This window comes from Trichechus manatus, unplaced genomic scaffold (genome assembly GCF_000243295.1).
Source record: "Trichechus manatus latirostris isolate Lorelei unplaced genomic scaffold, TriManLat1.0 scaffold00027, whole genome shotgun sequence".
In the NCBI taxonomy this organism is placed as follows: Eukaryota; Metazoa; Chordata; class Mammalia; order Sirenia; family Trichechidae; genus Trichechus; species Trichechus manatus.
Window position 1 is genome coordinate 7,972,444 of NW_004443963.1, and position 20,372 is coordinate 7,992,815.

The 20,372-nt window shown below is 41.4% G+C and overlaps 1 protein-coding gene across 2 annotated transcripts in view; it reads left to right on the top strand.

Moving 5' to 3' along the window:
- The window catches only part of TCP11L2 (t-complex 11 like 2), a 45,250-nt gene extending 26,372 nt beyond the window's left edge, over positions 1 to 18,878 (top strand). For both annotated transcript variants that reach the window (XM_004373786.2, XM_023729003.1), the window contains exons 7-10: positions 3,689 to 3,876; positions 4,085 to 4,266; positions 6,040 to 6,212; positions 18,182 to 18,878. In XM_004373786.2, coding sequence (XP_004373843.1) covers positions 3,689 to 3,876; positions 4,085 to 4,266; positions 6,040 to 6,212; positions 18,182 to 18,426 — 788 coding nt within the window. In that variant the 3' untranslated portion in view covers positions 18,427 to 18,878. The remainder of the gene's footprint in view (positions 1 to 3,688; positions 3,877 to 4,084; positions 4,267 to 6,039; positions 6,213 to 18,181) is intronic.
- Positions 18,879 to 20,372: the final 1,494 nt, after the last annotated feature.

The window sequence follows — 20,372 nt, forward strand, 5'->3', positions numbered from 1 at the left end:
AATAAAGATCATAGTTTGGGCTCCCAGCAATCTTACAAGTGAGATAAAAATAAGATGAAGGCACATGAAATGTTTAAGGACAATATTAAAAAAAGAGAGAGGAAAACTGATTTTTGGGTCAGGAGTATGGAAGGAATCACCACCAGATCAAAAGTTCAAAGGTAAGTGTTCTGAGAAGGGAGGGATCAGGATGGGTCCATAAAATCAAGAAAGGCTTCCCAGAGGAAGAGGGATTTGAGCTGCAACACTAAGACTGGCAGGATGTGGATTTAGAGAACCAGAGGTAGTTTCAGGGGCATTGGGCCAAGCCTCACCTAATAGGAAATCAGGAACATGCATTGGTGGTGGGAAGGGAAGTAGGGGGCAGCACTCTTGGCCTCCACTGCTCCTGGGAAATTCTTAGGTAAATACATCTCTCATTCTATAATGCTGTTGGTTGTTCTTTTGTTTCCCTCCGCTGCTAGACTAGGAGCTTCTTAAGTTCAGGGACCTTGTTTATTCTTCTGTGAATCCCTAGCACTTGGTACAGTACCTGGTACATAGTAGGTGTTTGGTCGTTATTGTTGAATAAATGAGCAAATGAAGAGGTTCTTATTACTGTCTACATGAAAAACCTAAGTTACAGGTGCCTCGTGGGGTTGACCTTGCCTTTGGAGCCACATAGAACAGTCAGTGTGCTAGCTTGTGGGAGTGAAATTTCCGCAGATCCTCTTAAAGAAAAGCTGATGTTTCACTCTATACTCTTGCTCTTTCTACTTCACCAGCAGTACTCAATTCTGACTACATAGATGCCCAAGCCCTGCCTCTTACTGATTAAATAGGATCTCCAGGAGCAGTGCCCAGGATCATTTATTTTTTTCTTTCTAAGCTCCCCAGGTCATTCTAAAATCAGCCAGGAATGAGAACCATTGTGCCACACTCTGTGTTGCTTTTGTTCAAGATAACTAAATGGGCTCCTAAATGTGTCAGCTGTAAATGATTAAGCTTGCAGTATAAATGCTTATTACTGCCACATTGTAATTATGTCCATGATTTCTTCTCTGTCTCTCTCTGTTGGATGCCTTTTAAATAAAAGACCTCAGGTCTTTTACATCTTTATAAACAGAGCTGCAAACTAAGAACATTTGCCAACCGAGGAAAATCAGTGTTGTGAAATTCTCGGGGTGGTGTTGCTGTAGTGGCAAACAGCTACTTATAAATCACCGCCATTCAAGTGCTGGGGCTAGGAACTGTTCTTTTTGTGACTATTCTCTTTTTCCCTCTCTGGCTCTTTTTTAAAAATCTGCACCTGTGTTCAATCTGCATTTCTTGGCAATTGCCACCTTATAAATTCTACCAAATACATAATTTTATAAGAAATGTGGTATATAAAGCAATTTGTCTCTAGTCAGAAACCACAGAACTTAGTCTAAAGTAAAATTTTACTTTTTTGTCCTAAGGCAGACAACCTAGTAAATCTTGCCTCCAAATTGTAATCCTTCTGGAATAAACTTTAGTAGGTCAGATTTCATTTGGTTTGTGATATAAGAGACATTTTATTCAAGAGTGGAGGAAATACCTGTGAACAAAAATAAATATTAATAATTGTCTGAAAGCAGAGAATACCAGAAAGATGTTTACCTGTGTTTTATTGACTATGCAAAGGCATTCCACTGTGTGGATCGTAACAAATTATGGATAACATTGCGAAGAATGGGAATTCCAGAACACTTAATTGTACTCATGAGGAACCTGTACATAGACCAAGAGGCAGTCTCTGGAACAGAACAAGGGATACAAATCAGGAAAAGGTGTACGTCAGGGTTGTATCTTTTTACCATACTTATTCAATCTGTATGCTGAGCATATAATCCGAGAAGCTGGACTCTATGAAGAAGAACCGGGCATCAAGATTGAAGGAAGACTTATTAACAGCCTGTGTTATGCTGATGACACAACTTGCTTGTTGAAAGTGAAGAGGACTTGAAGCACTTACTGATGAAGATCAAAGACCACAGCCTTCAGTATGGATTACACCTCAACATAAAGAAAACAAAAATCCTCACAACTGGACCAGTGAGCAGCATCATGATAAATGGAGAAAAGATTGAAGTTGTCAGGGATTTCATTTTACTTGGATCCACAATCAACACCCATGGAAGCAGCAGTTAAGAAATCAAGACTCTTTGCATTGGGAAGATCTGCTGCAAAAGACCTATTTAAAGTGTTGAAAAGCAAAGCTGTCACCTTGAAGACTAAGGTGCGCCTGACCCAAGCCATGGTGTTTTCAGTTGCCTAATATGCATGGCAAAAGCTGGACAATGAATAAGGAAGACCAAAGAAGAACTGATGCCTTTGAATTGTGGTGTTGGCGAAGAATATTGAGTATACCATGGACTGCCAAAAGAACTAACAAATCTGTCTTGGAAGAAGTACAGCCAGAATGCTCCTTAGAAGCAAGGGTGGTGAGACAACGTCTCACATGTTATCAGGCGGAAGAGAAACCCAGGTACAATATGTAAGGACTAGGGAAACTAGGAGAGAGTGGAGTCACAAAAACCAAAAGAGTTTCAAAAGGGATGTACTCAGAGGGTCAGGTATTACAGAGATGTTCAAGAAATAGAATGACTTAGATGTATTTGTTGGATTTGACAATTTGAGATTGGTGGTGGCTTTAGAAAGATCATGGTGGGGGAGGATTTATTTCAAGACTACTCTAGCCTGTATTCTATATATTGGTAGATGGCACAACCATTCATTTAACTGTCCAAGTTGGAAATCTGGGAGTCATCCGAGAATCTTTTCTTATTCTCCACATCTAGGTGGTCACCAAGACCTGTGGATGCTTTGCCTAAATACTTCAAATTTCAGTCTCTCCCCGCTCCCCCACTTCCATTACCTTCATTTGTTGACTCTTGTCTGGACTACTGCAGTAACTCTCTTCCCCCTAATCCAGTCCTCCTTTCAGAGTGATTTTTTTTCTAACATTTATCTTATCATCTCACTTCCATGTGGGAAAAAAAAAAAAACAGTTATTCAAAGGTTCTCCATTCCCGTAGCTGGTGTTTGTAACCTGGGATCCATGAATCTGGTGAGATAGAATGGAAATTGTTTGTGGGCATGTGCATGGAAGCATGCATATACATCTTGGGGAAGGCATAGTTCAAATCACTCAGAGTTCCAGGACCCAAAAATGTTTAATAATCAATGCCTGTAGTCTAAATACCTTCTTTGTCCAAAACGCAAGGCCCTTTGTGAGCTGGCACCTGTCTACTCATCCAATGCCATCTGCTACCACCCTTTTCCCCCTAGTTCTTTATAGACAAGATGGATTTGCTTGCAGCATCCAGAATGTGCCATATTCTTTCCCTTTTCCAGGTCTTTGTAGGGGCTAATCTCCTTGCCTGGAATGCCAGCCCTTGCCCCGTCTCCATTTCACCTTCAAGCACCACTTAAAGAGGCTTCCTCTTAGACTCTTTCCCAGACCATCTCTGCTCCCTCCACTCCCGCTGTGCCTTCTGAAATTCACTATGTTCTGTTATAATTGTTAGTTTACAGCTCTGTTTCCCCATCCAGATGATAAACTCCTTGAAGGGCATGGCTGTGTCTTTTAATTCATGTGTGCCCAGCACCTAACATAGCACTTGTCATGTAGAATGAACAATTGAAAGGATCAGTCAGGACAAATATGTGGACATTTCCCTTTTAGGTGCTCTTGATCAAACTACAGAGTGGATAAAAGAATCTATAAATGAAGAATTACTTTCTCTTTCTGAAGCCACTTTAACTCCTGGGGCTGAAGGTAGCTCCAAGCCAACCCTGAGCCCTACATTGGTGCTAAATAACAGTTACTTGAAACTGTTACAGTGGAATTATCGGAAAAAAGAATTACCAGAGGTGAGCGGGTTTTGTTTTTTTTCTTCCAAGTTTTCCAATATTTTAGTAAGTTCTAACTGTGAGTTAGCTGGTTTGTCTGTGTTAAATGTGTTTTAATGACTACACTGAAATCAGATGAAAATGGGAGTTTGGGCTTTAACATTTTATCTTACATTTTCATGGTATTGAGCTTCCTTTTCTATTTTTACATTTTAAATAAATATGCCAGACACTCATGACAGATGGAGCACGTCTTCAGGAACTGACAGAAAAGCTGAATCAATTGAAAATTATTGCCTGCTTGTCCTTAATTACTAACAACATGGTGGGTGCTATTACAGAAGGTCTACCTGAGCTTGCAAACAGATTAAAAAGGATTTCAGCTGTTCTACTTGAAGGCATGAGCAAAGAGTAAGTTCCAAATGTTCATTTTCTGCTCCGCATTGTATTAAGGCCCTGAGCGTGTTTCAGAGAACATGAATAACCTTGGACGTCGGGGTTTGATATTCAGGACTGTGCTTTAGCTTATCTTACACCTTCTTTTTCTAGAATTTCTTTTAATATCTCTGAAGGCTTAGATGTCCTTTCATAGGAAGGGAGAGGTCTTTTCCATGACAAGTGCCAGGGTGAGTGTAGTATTTCCACTTACAATGGATGTGAGCAAGAGCTCTTCTTTAACAATGCTTTCAAAACCAAACCAAACTAAACCAAAAAGTCCACCTAGCTAATGGTTTAGAATGCCCTATCTAAGAAAGCTGTCCAAGTTAAATTGTTCCATCATTTTTCTGTCCAGTGAAGGTTTTGTTTTTGCTAAATGTATTTCCCAGTATTACACCTTAATCAGTGATTAAAAGCAGGAGGAAGCTAGGGTGGTACCTTGAGGTGGCTAAAAAGTCAGGAGGTAAAAATTTTGCCATAAATAATCTACCCTTGGGTTGTAGGTCCAGTGTGGATTTATAACAAATTGCAGTCAAGACAGAATACCAAGGATTTATTTATTATTGCTGTTAATAATAGTAGTGATAAACAGTTTTTTTCTCTATTTCTTCTTCTGATTAAAATTTACTATGTGCCTAACAACATGCTAAGAGCTTATATAGTTGCATAGCTAATTAAGTGGTAGAGCTAGGATTTGAACCCAGGTCTGTGTGACACCACAGCTCATGTTCTCACTTACTTCATTGCATGGCCTCCTATCATTGAGCCCTTCTCCCATCCTTTAATTCTCATTTTGTTCAGAGTTACCTTAAAGACCCTTTCTGGACAGTAAGATACAGTTTTCAGTCAGTCATTCCCCAAGGGTGTGGACCCAACAAATGCCTTTTCTGATTATCTCTTTTTCCTTACCTATTAAATAACCTACCCATAATTACTTTTTGCTCTTTTCTGAACTCTAAATATTTGGGATTATTCATCAGTTACTTGAAAGTAATAATGGGAATGACTTCTTATCTTTGGTCATGATCAGTAAAGAACTCTTGTAATTTGTCTTGGTGGTATTGACTTCTGAATATCTTCCTTTCTTGTTTTTGATTGGTGTTATAGATTTACTTCTCAAGCATGGATAAATGAATTGATTCTACCTCAGTTTTTAAGCACATTAAAAAAAAAAAATCTGTGGTACATACACTCAGACTAAGGGATTTATTTTGAAAAAGTAAATAGATGTTTTCTTTCCCTTTCTGACAGCCCTATATGTAACTAGGGTTGCAGACTTGTTTTTCAAGGACCACACTTTTCTGCCTGTGTTTTTCTATTTAAACACTGCCTACACAATTGAGGAAACCCTGGTGGCATAGTGGTCAAGAGTTCGGCTGCTAACCAAAAGGTTGGCAGTTCAAATCTACCAGGTGGTCCTTGGAAACCCTATGGAGCAGTTCTACTCTGTCCTATGGGGTCGCTATGAGTTGGAATCGACTCACAGGCAACAGGTTTGGTTTGGATTTTTGGTTTACACAATTGAGTATTTTAGTATTAAAAATCTGTTGCATATGAGGAGTGGTGGTTGGGAGGAGTTCCATTTTTCTGAGCTCATTCTAGTAGAGATAATTATTGTCTGTATAAGAGAAAATTGGTAGACATTTGAAATAAGTTGGTATATTAATACAACAACAACAAAAGAAAAAGAAAAAATCCCTGAAGAACAAAAATTGTCCCTGACTGGATTTTGTTTTATGTGTGTAGGACATTTAACTTGAAGGAGGTCCTGAATTCTATCGGTGTTCAGACCTGTGTTGAGGTTAACAAGACCCTGGAGGAGAGAGGTTTATCCACTTTAAATGCAGAAGTTCAAGCTAATCTTGTAGGTCAATTTTCAAGTATCGAAGAGGAAGCCAATCCTATCTGGTCCTTGATTGGTGAGTTCTTATGTTTTTATTGGTTTCTGCTTCAATTCCAGTTTGCTTTAACTTGCTCATTTTGACTGATGTTAAATGTCAGTCTCATATTACCTGCTTCTTTTGGAAGATAAATATTGAAAATTAGAAGAAAGTATTAAAAATGTCAAAGGTCTGGGACTCTGCTTCTTTGTGTATATGTGGTAGGGTCAGAGGATGTTTCAGGGCTTTCTATCTTAGTATCCAGCTAACAGATTTTATGAAGGAGATAACATAATGCTTCCAGTTATGTTAAAATCCTAGATCCAACGGTAGATGAGTGAAACAATGCAAGCCAGCTGGCAGTATATTCACAGAAAGTAGATATTGTTCTGCTGGGAACAAGCCTAAAGGAGCTGAGGCCCCTTTCTTGGTCAAGCTTAAAGACACAGTAAGAAGGCTGTGGAACTGGGAGACGTAGTGGGTGGGCTATTTTTTTTACTTGTTTGCTAGGGAAGTGAATATCTCAGTGTCAAATTTTGTTGGTGAGTTGAGAAAATGGAGAATGTATCAGGACTTTCTCTGTTACAAAGAATCTAAACTTTTAAGCTAGCTTAAGCAAAAAGAGAATGTATTGTCTCACATGACTGGAGAGACCAGGGTTCTGACTGGTGCAGCTTACTCAGAGCCTGGGCTGTGTCACCAGCATGAATTTCCTCCCCTCCATCTTTCAGCACGGCCTTCCTGTGGGCTGGCTTCCTTCAAGAAAGACTCTTCCCCTATGCTAGCAAGATGGCTTCAACTCCAGGTTGCATCATCTCATGCTTTAGTCAAGTGAAAAACTAGGAGTCTGCTTCCCTGTTAGCTCAAACAACAATCCCAGAGTTGAGTCCCATTTGCTCTAGTTGGCCTAGCCAGGGGCGGATTAAACAGCAAGGTACGCAAGGGCTTATTTGGGTTTACTTACTAATCTGTAGTGAACAATTTCACATGGATTTCACCTCCCATGTGAAATTGTTCACTATAGATTAGTAAGTAAACCCAAGTAAGCCCATGTGTACCTTGTTTATTGGGTACTCTGTCCCTGGGTCTAAGGAGCGCTGGTGGCGCAGTGGTTAAAGCAATCAACTGCTAACTGAAAGTTTGGCAATTCAAAACCACCAGCCACTCTGTAGGAGAAAGATGGGGCAGTCTGCTTCCGTAGAGATTTACAGCCTCAGAAACTCTGTGGGGTCTCTGTGAGTCGGATCGACTCCATGGCAGTGAGTTTGGTTTGAGTCTGGTGGGTCTCTGGGTATAGCTTTAGAATATGCCCCATTCTTGAATCAGTAAGGTGGCCAGTGGGTAAGGAACTTAAGCCTGAGACATGTGTTTAATTCCTGGAGCCAGGACGGAATCAGCTTTTCCTGTAAACACCTGGTCTGAGAGTAGAGATGGTTTTCCCCAAACAAAATCAGAGTACTGAAGCCATAAGAAGGGCGGAGGGTTATTTGTGTCAAAAGTAAGTATCTACTGTAGAGGATGAGGAATAGACTAGAAGGAGGAAGAGAGTGTAGGATTAGAACACAAGTAGTTGCCCGCATGAGACAGGGCTATCTTCAAAAGACCTAATCCTAAGTCAGTTCTGACGTTAAGTTGGATACCTCATTTTTTTTTTAGTTTTCATTGTTTATTGCCTTATCAGTATCTTTATAAATCGGTCTTTGTCTTTGGGGATTGGAAACATTACATCTGAGAATGATACCATCAGTAAATTATGCACTGCTACATTGTGTAGAGTACACGTTACTAACCATAAGATACAACAACAGAAAAATTGGACAATCCTAAGTGTGGTTCGTCATAACTTGATGGGGTCTACCTGTATAGTAACATTCCAAGACTAATGTACAAGTTTTCAAAGTACATTGACTATCCTGAGAATGCAGATACATTTATTATTTATTTGGAGCTCTCAAATGGTTTCTTTCATCCTTATCCCTGGGGACTTGGAATGCTGGGGATCTAGGCTGCCTAGGCTACTTAAGTAGCTCCAGACCTCGACTCCACCCTCAGAAGAGAGCAGTACTGGCTCACAGCACTGTGGGCTGCAAGAGTTGCTGCTGCTGAGAGGTGACAGATGATGACAGTAACAAACACCATAACCCCAGCCACCAGTGACTGAGCCCTTACCTGTATAAACTTTATATGCTGATACACGTCTGTCCTCACGGCATGTCGTCTCCAGCGGAATAGCCACGTGCCCAGTTAATACCTGGGAGATTGTATTCCTAAGAGGAAGGGGGTAGACTGTCTAGCAGTCTCTGCCACATACTGCTTTGTCCCCACTCGTGTGCAGGCTTCATGAGGACAGATGCATGTTTGTCCACTGCTATATCCCTATACAATGCTGGGCCCACAGATGACCTTTAATAAATATTTATGCAATAGGTGAATCCCCATTTTACAGGAGAGGCATCTGAGAGAGAGGTTAAGTAACTCTTGCCCAAGATCACACGGCTACCTGGCGGAAGAGTTGGGATTCTTACCTAGTCTGTCTGACTCCAGAGCTCGTATTCTTAACTGCTCTGATTGGCCCTGGAGTTAGAGCTGGAACCCTGCTGCTTGTTGTCAGGGCAGCCAGAGAGTCCACATGTACTCTGTGCCCTTGCTTTAGATAAGAGAAGTACTTGCAGTGTCAGAAGGGAGAGGGAAACTGGGGGCCAGGAGATGCCTCACCCCAAGGCGGCCTCTTAAAATCCAGTAATGCAACTTTTGTGCGCCCAGCTCTCCCCAGTCCAACTTTTCATCCTTTGCAGATCAAAAGCATTTTTTAACCTCATTCAAGTATCGTTGCCTTAGCAACCTCAAGTGACTCACTTCAGTGGCTCTTCTTCGACTCTGGAAGCCAAGACACGCCTTTGGCAGGGACTTCATTTGGCTGCTCCTAACTGGACAATTGCTTCTGTCACTTTAGTCTTGGCCTAAAAACTGACTCGTCCACAGAGGAGACAGAGCTTTTTGTCAGCATAATAACAAATTTGAAAGGATTTCATTCTTCAAACAATCTTGCAGGAAAAGGGTTTGGACCATATCTGTGATGAACATAGACCTGGGTCCATGAGAGCTGGGTAACCAGTCTAAAGGGAAATTTAGTATACAGTTAACTTTTTATTTTTTTTTTTAATTTTATTGTGGTAAAATATATGCACCCTAAAATTATAATTGAACAATTCAGAGACAGGTACACAGTTAACTTTTAAGTGTCTGCCTGCAGAGGTGTGAGAGTAAGTTAAGCACTTTGAAAACCCTGGGACATGAGAAGAGCTGTAAAGACATAAGACGTAGCTGTGGTTTTCCTCCTCCGTTCAGGGTGCCCGTAGTCTGCCTTCTTTTGTTCTTAGTTCATGTGCTATTAATTTACCAAAGGGATTACAATTCCACTTTGTTTTTAGCCTTTTAAAAAGATAATTAGAAAGGGAATTTTCTTTCAAACCAATTTTTTTAAATGTATGCCAAAACCAGGTAAAAATTAGTTATAGATTTCCTGTTGTGTCAATTAGTTGCATGCCTAGAACTGTCTACTTTTTTAAAAATTGATTTTCAGTTGTATAGGTAATGCCTAAATAATTTCTCCTTGTTGAAAAATAACAGACAAGGCTCAGTTTGTCTTTGACATCCTTCTCCAATCCCCATTTCCTCCCTGCCTCCCATTGTTTTTAGTCTGGTGTTTATCTTGGACTTTTTTTCATTAAATTTTCTTTTAAATTTAATAAGCATGTATGATGTGGCTACCACATGCAAGACCAGGAATAAAAACAAAGAATAGCCCTCACCTTCAGAGAGTCTTCTGTCTAGGAAGAGAGAGAGAGACACATTTTCAAGAGAATAATATGTGTGATAGTGTGGCAGCAGATGTTAGGGAAAGCCACAGAAAAGAGGTAACTTTAGGCCTGGCATTGAAGTTCCTTTGGCCGTCATCCGTAAAGAGCTCTAGGTAATTTGTCTGCCATGTCTGGACTTTGGGCAGAAATGAGGTGAGATGGAAGCGCATTCTGGTAGGAAGAAACAGCTCTGTCCCATGGGCGTGGGACAAATATCTCTGTTTTGGGAACTTTGAGTTCCAGGGCAGGTCTGGTTAGAACATGTGATTTGAGGGAGAAGTGATTTAAGAGTTTCATTAATGTCATAGTTGTCTGTATTCAGATGGAGTGTATCTCCTTAGTAAACTTTCTTATTTGTGAGGTTTCTGTTTCCAAAGCCAGCCAGAGTCTGTAGGGCTGCAGGTCTGGTTTGTCCAGTGCAATTTGCCCAATACTCTTGCAGCCTAATTTACTTACGCGTGTGCATGTTTGTGAGCAGTAGTCTCGAAGTCAGGTCCTTTAAAGCAGTGAAACAAAGTAAAAGAGGTGGCAAACTGGAGCGCTGGTTGGGGTGGCCCTTCTTCAGTGCCTCCTGATTGTTGTCTATATGTGGGGTGACCAATGAAATAAATTTGGTGTCCAAACCAGAACACTTTTGAGAGGGGTCTCTTGAATTATGCCAGGACAACAAGCATAAACCGGGCTTGTACTGGGGAAACTTGGCATGTGTTCAGCCTTTCCATGTGATAATTTGGACCCCTAAGATTGCCAGATCTTTAGATTTTTCAAGAGGAACCAGAAATTTGAATTTTTATGTGAAATTTTCTGATTATAAATGGCTTCTAATTTTTAAAAACACTATGTGGGTCAAACTGTCAGTGTCTGGTGAAAACTCAGCTTTATTGTACATGACTATAGTTGTGAGCATTACATATTGACTTTTTGTAAACAACTCCACCCCACTCCCAAAGTGTTCTACATTTCTTTATCAGTTATCTATTACTGATAACTTTTAAAAATAGTTTAAAATAGTGCAGCTGGGGAAAACAGTTTGGTGGGTCCTCAAGAAGTTGAACATAGAACTACCATATGACCTAGCAATCCCAGTCCTAGGCATATACCCAGACAAAATGAAGGCAGGGACGCAAACAGAAACCTGTACACCAATGTTCATTGCAGCACTTTTCACAGTGGCCAGACAGTATGTTGCCGAAGAGGATCCATGCCCTGCAGCAGTTAAGCCAATGAAATGTACTCCAAGTCAAAAAGAGAGAGAAAGTTTATTTAGGAGGTCATCACTAACAGGGAGTCTGACAGCAATGCAGACTGTATTTATGGAGTCCCAAAAGGCAGTTTTACATTAGAGCTTATATATGGTTGTCCTAAGGGGGACATAGTGTCTTTTAGGCACATAGCCCACAGATGGCATGGCCAGATGAGTTATTCATTACAAGATAATTACAAGAGACTCTGTATCAGACTAAAGAGATACATGCCAGACATCTCTTTATCAGGCTAAAGATTTACAGACCAGACATCTGAGCTAATCTTTATGTAGAGGGTTGTAAGTCACAGGTGGCCAAACAGAACAAAACAAAGTCATTAACAAAGGTATGTGGAAAGGAGAAGGCAGGCAGGAAAAAGACTTACAGGTTCATCATGGTGTTAGTTATGTCAAGCTCTCAGTGGCCCATTTTGAAAAAGGAGAAAACATGCTGTGGAGTATTAGGGTCACATATTCCCCCCTTTTGAAGCTTGAGTGGCCATATACACCTATCCCAAGTCTCAGCCTAGTCCCTTAGATCAGAAAGTTTCAAGCAAAAGGATTGGGGCTTTTGCCTGCGACAGGTTTTAGACGTGCTTTGGCCAGTCTGACTCAGGACAGAGAATGCCATCCCACATATAGGCATAAATTGGAGACAGCAACAGATTAACAGGCCTGTAGCAACCAATCCAATTCCACTAATGAATAAAGTTTTTAGCCAGGTAAGATCTGGCAGCCAAGAAAAATCAAATCCTTCATGAATCTTGTAACAGGCTCCCAACTATAAATATCAGAATATTGTAACTCTTTCTCTGCGTGTTTAAAAATGGTGAAATTTTTCAACACCTCCAGGGGAGTACAAACCCTGATGAGACAGGACTTGAGGGCAGAGTTGGCATGCAACCCCCCATCCAGACAGAAATCAGTAATGTTTAACATTTCTGTAGCAATATAGATCCCAAAATTTTCATCTTTTAACAAGGAGTCGGGGGGAGCATTTATTTCAGGGACAAGGATTCCCCAGGTGGAAATCTCTCTGGTACCTAATAGTCATCCCATCTAAGCTAGCATTGAAAACATTTTTACTTTTTAACCCTAGAAAGTCTTAACTTCAGGCCATCGATGGGTTGGGCTTTCCACTCCGTTTTGTCACTGTAGGCTGGGCAGGGCTTGATGCGGGAATGATGGATCCACGGTTTAAGTCCTGCAAGCTTCACGGCTGTGTGAGTGCTGAGTAGTGCGGTGAAGGGTCCATTCCTCTTAGGCTGTAATGGGAGGTCCTTCCACTTTTGAAGGAGCACTTGGTCATCAGGCTAGAAAGAGTGTGCAGCTATCTCAAGAGGAAACTTCTGCCGGATCCACACTGCCCGATGCAACTGGGAAAGAATATTGGTTAGAGAAAGCAAATATTTAGACATCATTATATTAGTGGGCTGGCTGGAGGATTGCGGGGAGAGTTGGTTGAGACAATATGGTCTCCCATAAAGTATTTCAAAAGGACTGCTTTTAGTTTTCCCCAGGTTGCAATACAAACTCAGAGGAGGGCCAGTGGCAAAACATCTGTCCAGGGCAGCCTGGTCTCTTTGCAGTTTACTAAGATGATGTTTTATGGTCTGATTCATTCTTTCAACCTTTCCACTAGACTGGGATCTCCATGCTGTGTGGAGTTTCCACTTTATTCCTAAAGCAGCCAAAATCTGCTGTACCACTGCGGATACAAAATGGGTGCGTTGTCACCGTTGAGACCTCTTGTAAGTCCGAAACGGGGGATGATTTCTTTCAGAAGGGCCTTGGTTACCTCTCTAGCCGTCTCAATCCGGCAGGAAAAAGCTTCTGCCCATCCTGAAAAAGAATCTACATGCACCAGTAAATATTTTATCTGATGTTTAGTTTTGAACATTTCACAAAAGTCAATTTGCCATATTTCACCTGGAAAAGGTCCTGTTCCTTGAGGGCCAGGAATCTTTGGCTGATAAGTCTTTGGATAATGTCCTTTTTGTTCCAATATTACGGTTACCACGTGAGGGACAAACACGATAGTATCATGTCCCAAACTAAATTTGTTAGCCTCTTTTATGATAATGCTAGCTGTGGCAGCCACCCAGAGGCAGGCCAGCCAGCCTTTTGAGACAGTGTCCAAATTTTTAGAGAAATAGGCAACAGGGCATCTCCATGGTCCCAACTACTGGATTAATACACCAATGGCTACTCCTCTTCTTTCATCTACATGTAATTCAAAGGTTTTTTGATAATCTGGCAGTCCTAGGGCTGAGGCTTTCATCAACTGGGAGTTTAAATCACAAAAGGCTCATTGACACTCAGGAGTCCATTCAAAATGATCTCTCTCCACCCCCTGAGTAGCCTGATAGGTTGTGCCAGGACCCCAAAATTTGGAATCCAGATGTGACAGAAACCTGCCATTCCTAGGAATCCTCTGAGTTGTTCATGTGTCTTAGTAGGGGCTAGGCAGCAGATGGCTTCTATTCTTTCAGGTAGTAATCGTCTTTGCCCTTGGGAGACGAAGAAACCTAGCTATTTTACCTCTGTGAGGTTAGCTTATAACTTTCCTAAAGACACTCAGTATCCAGCCTCGGCCAAAAAATTTAAGACAGTCACAGTATTTGTAACAGAGTCTTCTTCAGACTCGCTTCCTATCAGGAAGCTGTCCACATATTGAGGACCACTCCTCGGTTGAGGGGAGGTAACCACTCTAGATCTTGGGCCAGTGCTGTTCCAAAAACAGTGGAGGAGTTCTTAAATTCTTGGGGTAGCACAGTCCACCAGAGCTGTTTCTTTCCTTTATCCCCTTCCCATTCAAAAGCAAAGATCAGCTGGCTCTCAGCGGCCAGCGGGATACAAAAGAAAGCGTCTTTTAAATCTAAAACAGTAAAATGAGTACAGGAAGGTGGGAGGGCCAATAGTAGGGTATATGGGTTTGGGACTACCAGGTGTAGGGTCTTCACAACTTTGTTAACAGCCAGCAAATCTTGAACAAAACAGTATTCACAGGTTGACGCCTTCTTCACTGGCAGAACAGGAGTGTTGAATGGGGATCGGCACTCTTACAACAGTCCCCACTCTAGTTATCGGGTGATCAGTCCCTGCAGTCTCAGACAACCCTCAACTCTCAGTGGATATTGTTTAATCCAAGGAGGTATGATGTTGGGTAGCAGTTCCATGGTCACAGGGAGGACAGTCTGAGCTCATCCTGGCTGGCCACTGGCCCAAACCCACAGGGCCACAACATCAACTATTCTTTGAACCGTGGGTGAGACAGACGCTGGTGGTAGCACTGGTTGGGTGAGAGCTAAGAGAGCTGCTTGCAGTTTCCAGGCATTTGCTGGCTGTACTGTCAGAGACAAGCCTTTTTCATCAAAAGAGATTTCAGCATGCACTTTACTTAGGAAATCCCGCCCCAAAAAGGGGGACCAGGCATTCGGGCATGTATAGAAACTGGTGGGATAGTTTGGTTTCTCCTATTTCACAGTCCATTGGCTGCAAAAAGGATCGAGTCACCTCTTTTCCAGTCACCCCAACAACTTGAGTACTGCTAATCAAGGAAGTCCCTTTAGACTTCTGGGTGAGTACTGAGAAGGCTGCTCTGGTATCAACCAAAAAGTCTACTGGCTGTCCTCCTACCATAATTTTTACCAGGAGGTCAGTAGGAGGTAAATCAAAAATTATCTCCCCCAGTCTCCATCATTCAGAGTCCTCCTCCTGCTCTTTCATAATTCTTTGAAAAAGCTTCTGCCCCCTTTCAATCTTGCCTGGCCCTTTTCCATTGTTTGTTTTGGGACACTCATTCTTCCAGCGTCCCTACTCTTTGCAAAATGCACATTGGTTTTTCTTTAGTCAGCGCCCATCCTTACCTCGTCTCGTCATCTTCCTCCAGACAATCCTAGAGCAGTGGCCAGTAGATTGGCCTGTTTCTTCATGTCCTGGTCTTTGTCTTGGCCTCTTTTACCTGATCTCTGTTGGTAAAGACCTTAAATGCAATTTCAACTAATTGAGTTAAAGACAGGGTCCCTAGTCCTCCTTCTACCTTCTGCAGTTTTCTTCTGCTTTTGCTAAGACTATCCATCTTTCTTCTGCTATGAGGAGTACATCTAATAAAGTCTGACAATCTGCCCATGTAGGTTGATGGGTAGTGAAAATGTGAGAAAAATGTTCAGTCATGGCATGGGTCTGACCAATACTCCGGAAGATTTCACTTCCAATTGTACAAATTAGAAGCCGGGAATGGATTATGGACCTGTATCATCTGAGGTGCCCTTCTGCAGTGGGGACTGGTACCTCATGGAGTGGGTAAAGCCCTCCGGGGGAACTGGGCCAAATTGTACCCTACTCCTAGTATGGGGTGGGGAGACCATAACTGTCCCACGTCCTCCACCCTTCTTCAATGCCTTCCCATCCTCATCTTTTGATACCACCGGAGAGGGGTCATAAATGGGTGCCGAGGGGGTTTTTTGAGGTGGGGGAATGAAAGACCAAAGACCATCTGGTTCTTCATCTCTTACCCTGTCATCATTATTTGGCTGCACAAGAGGGGCTAAAACAGAGGCTTTATCCTTTTTTACATGCCATAATGTCATAAAACATTCTACATACAGCTTTTCATCCCACTTGTTAGTTCGAGTACAAGACAGATCAAGCTGCAGAATAGCACCAAAATCTCTAGAACCATTTACAAGCCACTTGACCCCATCAGGGAGCTGGTATTGAGGCCACCCCTGATTACATAAACTTTTAAGACATCTCTTAGTTAGTGAATCCCCCAAAATAAGTCCAGTTAGAAAGAATAAGACCTAATGGACTCTTGGCCAGAACCTTGCTTCCCTGGGTACCCACTTGCAACAGGGAACCTCACTGGTCTCTCGTCTAACCTCACAAGACCTAGTCACCCATTCTTGGAGGGAGTCTATAAGAACCAATACCACCTGTGGCTTTTACTGAGGATTTACCACCCGAGGCCCAAACACCTACCGTAACACAGCTGAACTTTCTCCCTCCGTCCGGAGCTTACTGCTGTGGAGTCCTCCCCCATCGCCAGATCTACGGGCCACCACAGGTTGAGACACATCCACAGCTCGAGGAGGGGTACACCTTCTCTGTTCCCAGGTCCATCCCAGGGGCTTAGTCCTTAGGGAGGCGGAACCAGGGCCTTAGTAATTCAAGCCCTATGTCAGGCGCCAAAATTTGTTGCCCGAAGAGGGTCTGTGCCCTGGAGCAGTTGAGCCAATGAAGCATACTTCAAGTCAGAAAGAGAGAGAAAGTTTATTTAGGAGGTGGGCACCAACAGGGAGTCCGACAGCAACGCAGACTCCATAGAGACATCTATGGAGTCCCGAAAGGCAGTTTTACATTAGACCTTATATATGGTTGCCATAAGGGGGATGTACTGTCTTTTAGGCACATAGCCCACAGATGCATGGCCAGATGAGTTATTCATTACAAGATAATTACAAGAAACTCTTCATCAGACTAAAGAGATACATGCCAGACATCTCCTTATCAGGCTAAAGATTTACAGACTGGACATCTGGGCTAACCTTTATGTGGGGGGTCATAAGTCACAGGTGGCCAGACAGAACAAAACAAAGTTATTAACAAAGGTATGCAGAAAGGAGAAGGCAGGCAGGAAAAAGACTTATAGGTTCATCATGGTGTTAGTTATGTCAAGCTCTCAGTGGCCCATTTAGAAAAAGGAGAAAACATGCTGTGGAGTATTAGGGTCACAGGTAGAAACACCGAAATGTCCAACAACAGATGAATGGATAAACAAAGTGTGATATATACATGCAATGGAATATTATGCAGCTATAAAGAGAAATGAAGTTTTGATTCATGCCACAACATGGATGAACCTTGAAAATATTATGCTGTGCGAAGTAAGTCAGTTGCAAAAGGACAAAAACTGTATGATCTCACTTATATGAAATAAGCAAATTTTTTTAAAAAAAAACCTGTTTTCATCGAGTTGATTCTGACTTATAGCAACCTTATAGGACAAAGTAGAACTGCCCCATAGGGTTTCCAAGGAGCAGCTGGTGGATTCAAATTGCCAGCCTTTTGGTTAGCAGCTGAGCTCTTGACCACGGCATCACCAGGGCTCCAGCAAATATATAGAAACCAAAGATTATTAATGGTTACCAGGGGAGGGAGGAAGGGGGAAGGGGCAGTTTTTGTTTGGGGAGGCACTGAGTTTATGTTAATGGTGATGGAATATTTTGAAAAAGTGTAGTGATAATGGTGGCATAACATGAAGAATGTAATCAATGTCACTGAATTGTAAATGTGGAAAATGTTGTGCTGGTGATTGTTTTGGTGTGTATATTTTCACCACAATAAAAAAAATAGCTTAAAAATAAATATTATTGCTCACACGTCTGGGAGTAAGTCGGTGGTTCTTTTGGTCTTGCTGGACTCAGGCATCTGTGGTCGGCTGTAGTTTGGGTAGGTAGCTCTGCTGATCTTAGCTGGGATCTCTCATGTGTGGGAGTTGGTTGGCTATAAGATAGTCTACGATGGCCTTTGAGTGGAACAGCTGGGCTTCCCTCCTCATGGTCTGTCATACTCTAGCAGGCCCAGACTTGTTCTTTTGGTGGTGGCAGATGGAGAGAGCAGATGAAGCAATGCCTCTTGAGGCCTAGACATGGAACTGGCACATGAGCACCTCCCTCGCATTCTCTCTTGGCCAGAGCAAGTCATAAGACCAAGGAAACACTCCATCTCTTGATGGAAGGAGCTGCAAAGCTACCTTTAAAAGGCATAGATACAGGGAGGAGTGGAGAATTGGGAACATTACTGCAATCAACCTAACACAGTGACTTATTCTCATTTTTTAAAAATACGTACTTTAATAAAGGGACAGATAAAGCTATCTTTTTTTTTTTTTTTTCCTTCAGATAAACGAATCCAGCTGTACATGAAAAGCCTACTTTGTCTCCCAAGCCCTCCAAAATGCATGCCTCCCATTCCTGGAGGCCTTGCTGTTATTCAGCAGGAGCTGGAAGTGCTGGGTTCTCATTATGCAAACATTGTGAATCTCAACAAACAAGTGTATGGACCATTCTATGCAAATATACTTCGAAAGCTGCTCTTCAGTGAGGAAGCTGTGGGGAAGACAGAAACCTTGTCTCCTACTAACTAAAGAGAAACTGACACTGGTTAAGAGATTGGAAACCTAGCACTTGGGGACTTGGTCCCCTCCCATCCAGGGCATTACAAACGTGGCATATGTGTCCATGGTGCAGTGTTAGCCTGACTCTGTATAATGCTGTAACAGTAGCATCACAGAAGTATGCACATTAGATAGAAACTATTTGTGTATCATTTTCAAGTTCAAAAGAGATACTTTTAATGAACAGGAAGTAATTTTTAATTAATTATATTCCATATATAATACTTGTAAAATATTTTATTAAGCACTTATATCTGGCTTCTTCATTCAACCCTGAAGAAGTTGTATTCCCTGACTTGTCACTATCAAATCTAATGATTTTTAATTTTGTTACTTCTGAAAGGGTTGAGGGTTGGGAGAATAACCAAGCATATTGACGTTCTGAATAAATGATGTGAAGTCGGCATAATTGTATTTGAAAATGTACAATTACATTTTATTAATATGTAGTAGAAACTTACATAGTAAGTCCTCAAAGAGTCCACAGATGTACCACATCACATTTTATAATACCAATTGTCAGTATTTCTTTAGAATTTAAATATATAAAGTACATTTTAAAGCTATATGCAAATTTCGGGTTAAGACCTCCCTTGTTTGTTTAGTGAAAACAGAAACAAATTCCTAACATTTTTTTTCCTAGAGGCTGGTTTCTTCTTGCAATTTAACCTGCTCTCTGAGAGAAACAATTTTTTGCACAAATATTTTAGAGAATGTGTCTTTGCATTTCTCAGGCCATTGATAAGGTTTATATAAGATTTTAATATTTTTCTGTAAGGCAGGACTGGCTGGAATTAGTTAACAATAAAATGAGATATCACAAGAGATCCTCTTCTCAGTGATGTTCACATCTGAAAAAGAAATAGTTGAACTTTGGATTTCTTCACCATGTAACTTAACTGGCACATAAATGCCTTTCATGCTGATTAAATCCTTACCCTGTTATGACCAAGATGCTGTTCTTAGTGTCATTACCATTTGCCATTCTTGAGCATCAAATCGAACTTTGCAAAGCTGGGCACCAGTTGTCCTGGGGATTTCAGGGAAACCTGCTTGTCCTGGAATTAAGTCTGTGTTTTAAAGTGTTAAGGGAAGCGCTACAGTTTGGGGTACCCACCTGGAAAATGCTTTCTTTGCATAAAACACATTTTTGATTGTTTTGTTTTCCAAGGACTCATTGAGCTGTAATAAATTGGCTGTGGCTAGGTAGGAAGTAAAAAAGAGAGCTCCTTTCTTCCTCAACCCCCTTTTTCTCACCGCAACCTCCACCATCATGGTGTTGCTCAGTTATTTTATGAAGTTCTAGGAAATGATTGTATGAATAAATCTCCAATCTTTATAATTTGGAGGGATCTGCTAAAATTTGAGAAAATTCTGAATGTCAATTATTTTCTCTTACAACGCCCAATATATAAATCTATCTACTTGAGCAGTTGTGTTTACGTGGAATTTTACTGAAGAGCCCATCACTGGTCTTATCCACTTTTTTTCTCTTCCTGTATTTCTGTTCTGCCCATATTTCCTATGCTTAGAAACCACAAGGTGCTGAAGACTTTTGTCTTCATTTTCTCTTAAGCTGAAGTAATTTTCAACTGCACTCACTTTGGGACATGGGTGGTATAGCGGGTCTGACAGTAGAAAGGTAACATGTAATGTGATGTTTTTGTTGCCTCTTGAGGTGGACCGTGTGCTTAACAGGAAGACCAGGTGGTACACCTTTTTACTATCAGATTGGAATCCACCTGGTATTCTTTTATATACTTGATTACACTGCAGTTGCTAGCAGGAAAACAACGTGCAGACATTTTTTAAAATGCATTTAAAATGAAGGGCATTCTGCTTTTTTTTTTTTTTAACTGGCAAAATAAATCTCAATGTCTCAAGCCTGGATTTAGGCAACTACATGTATTAAATTT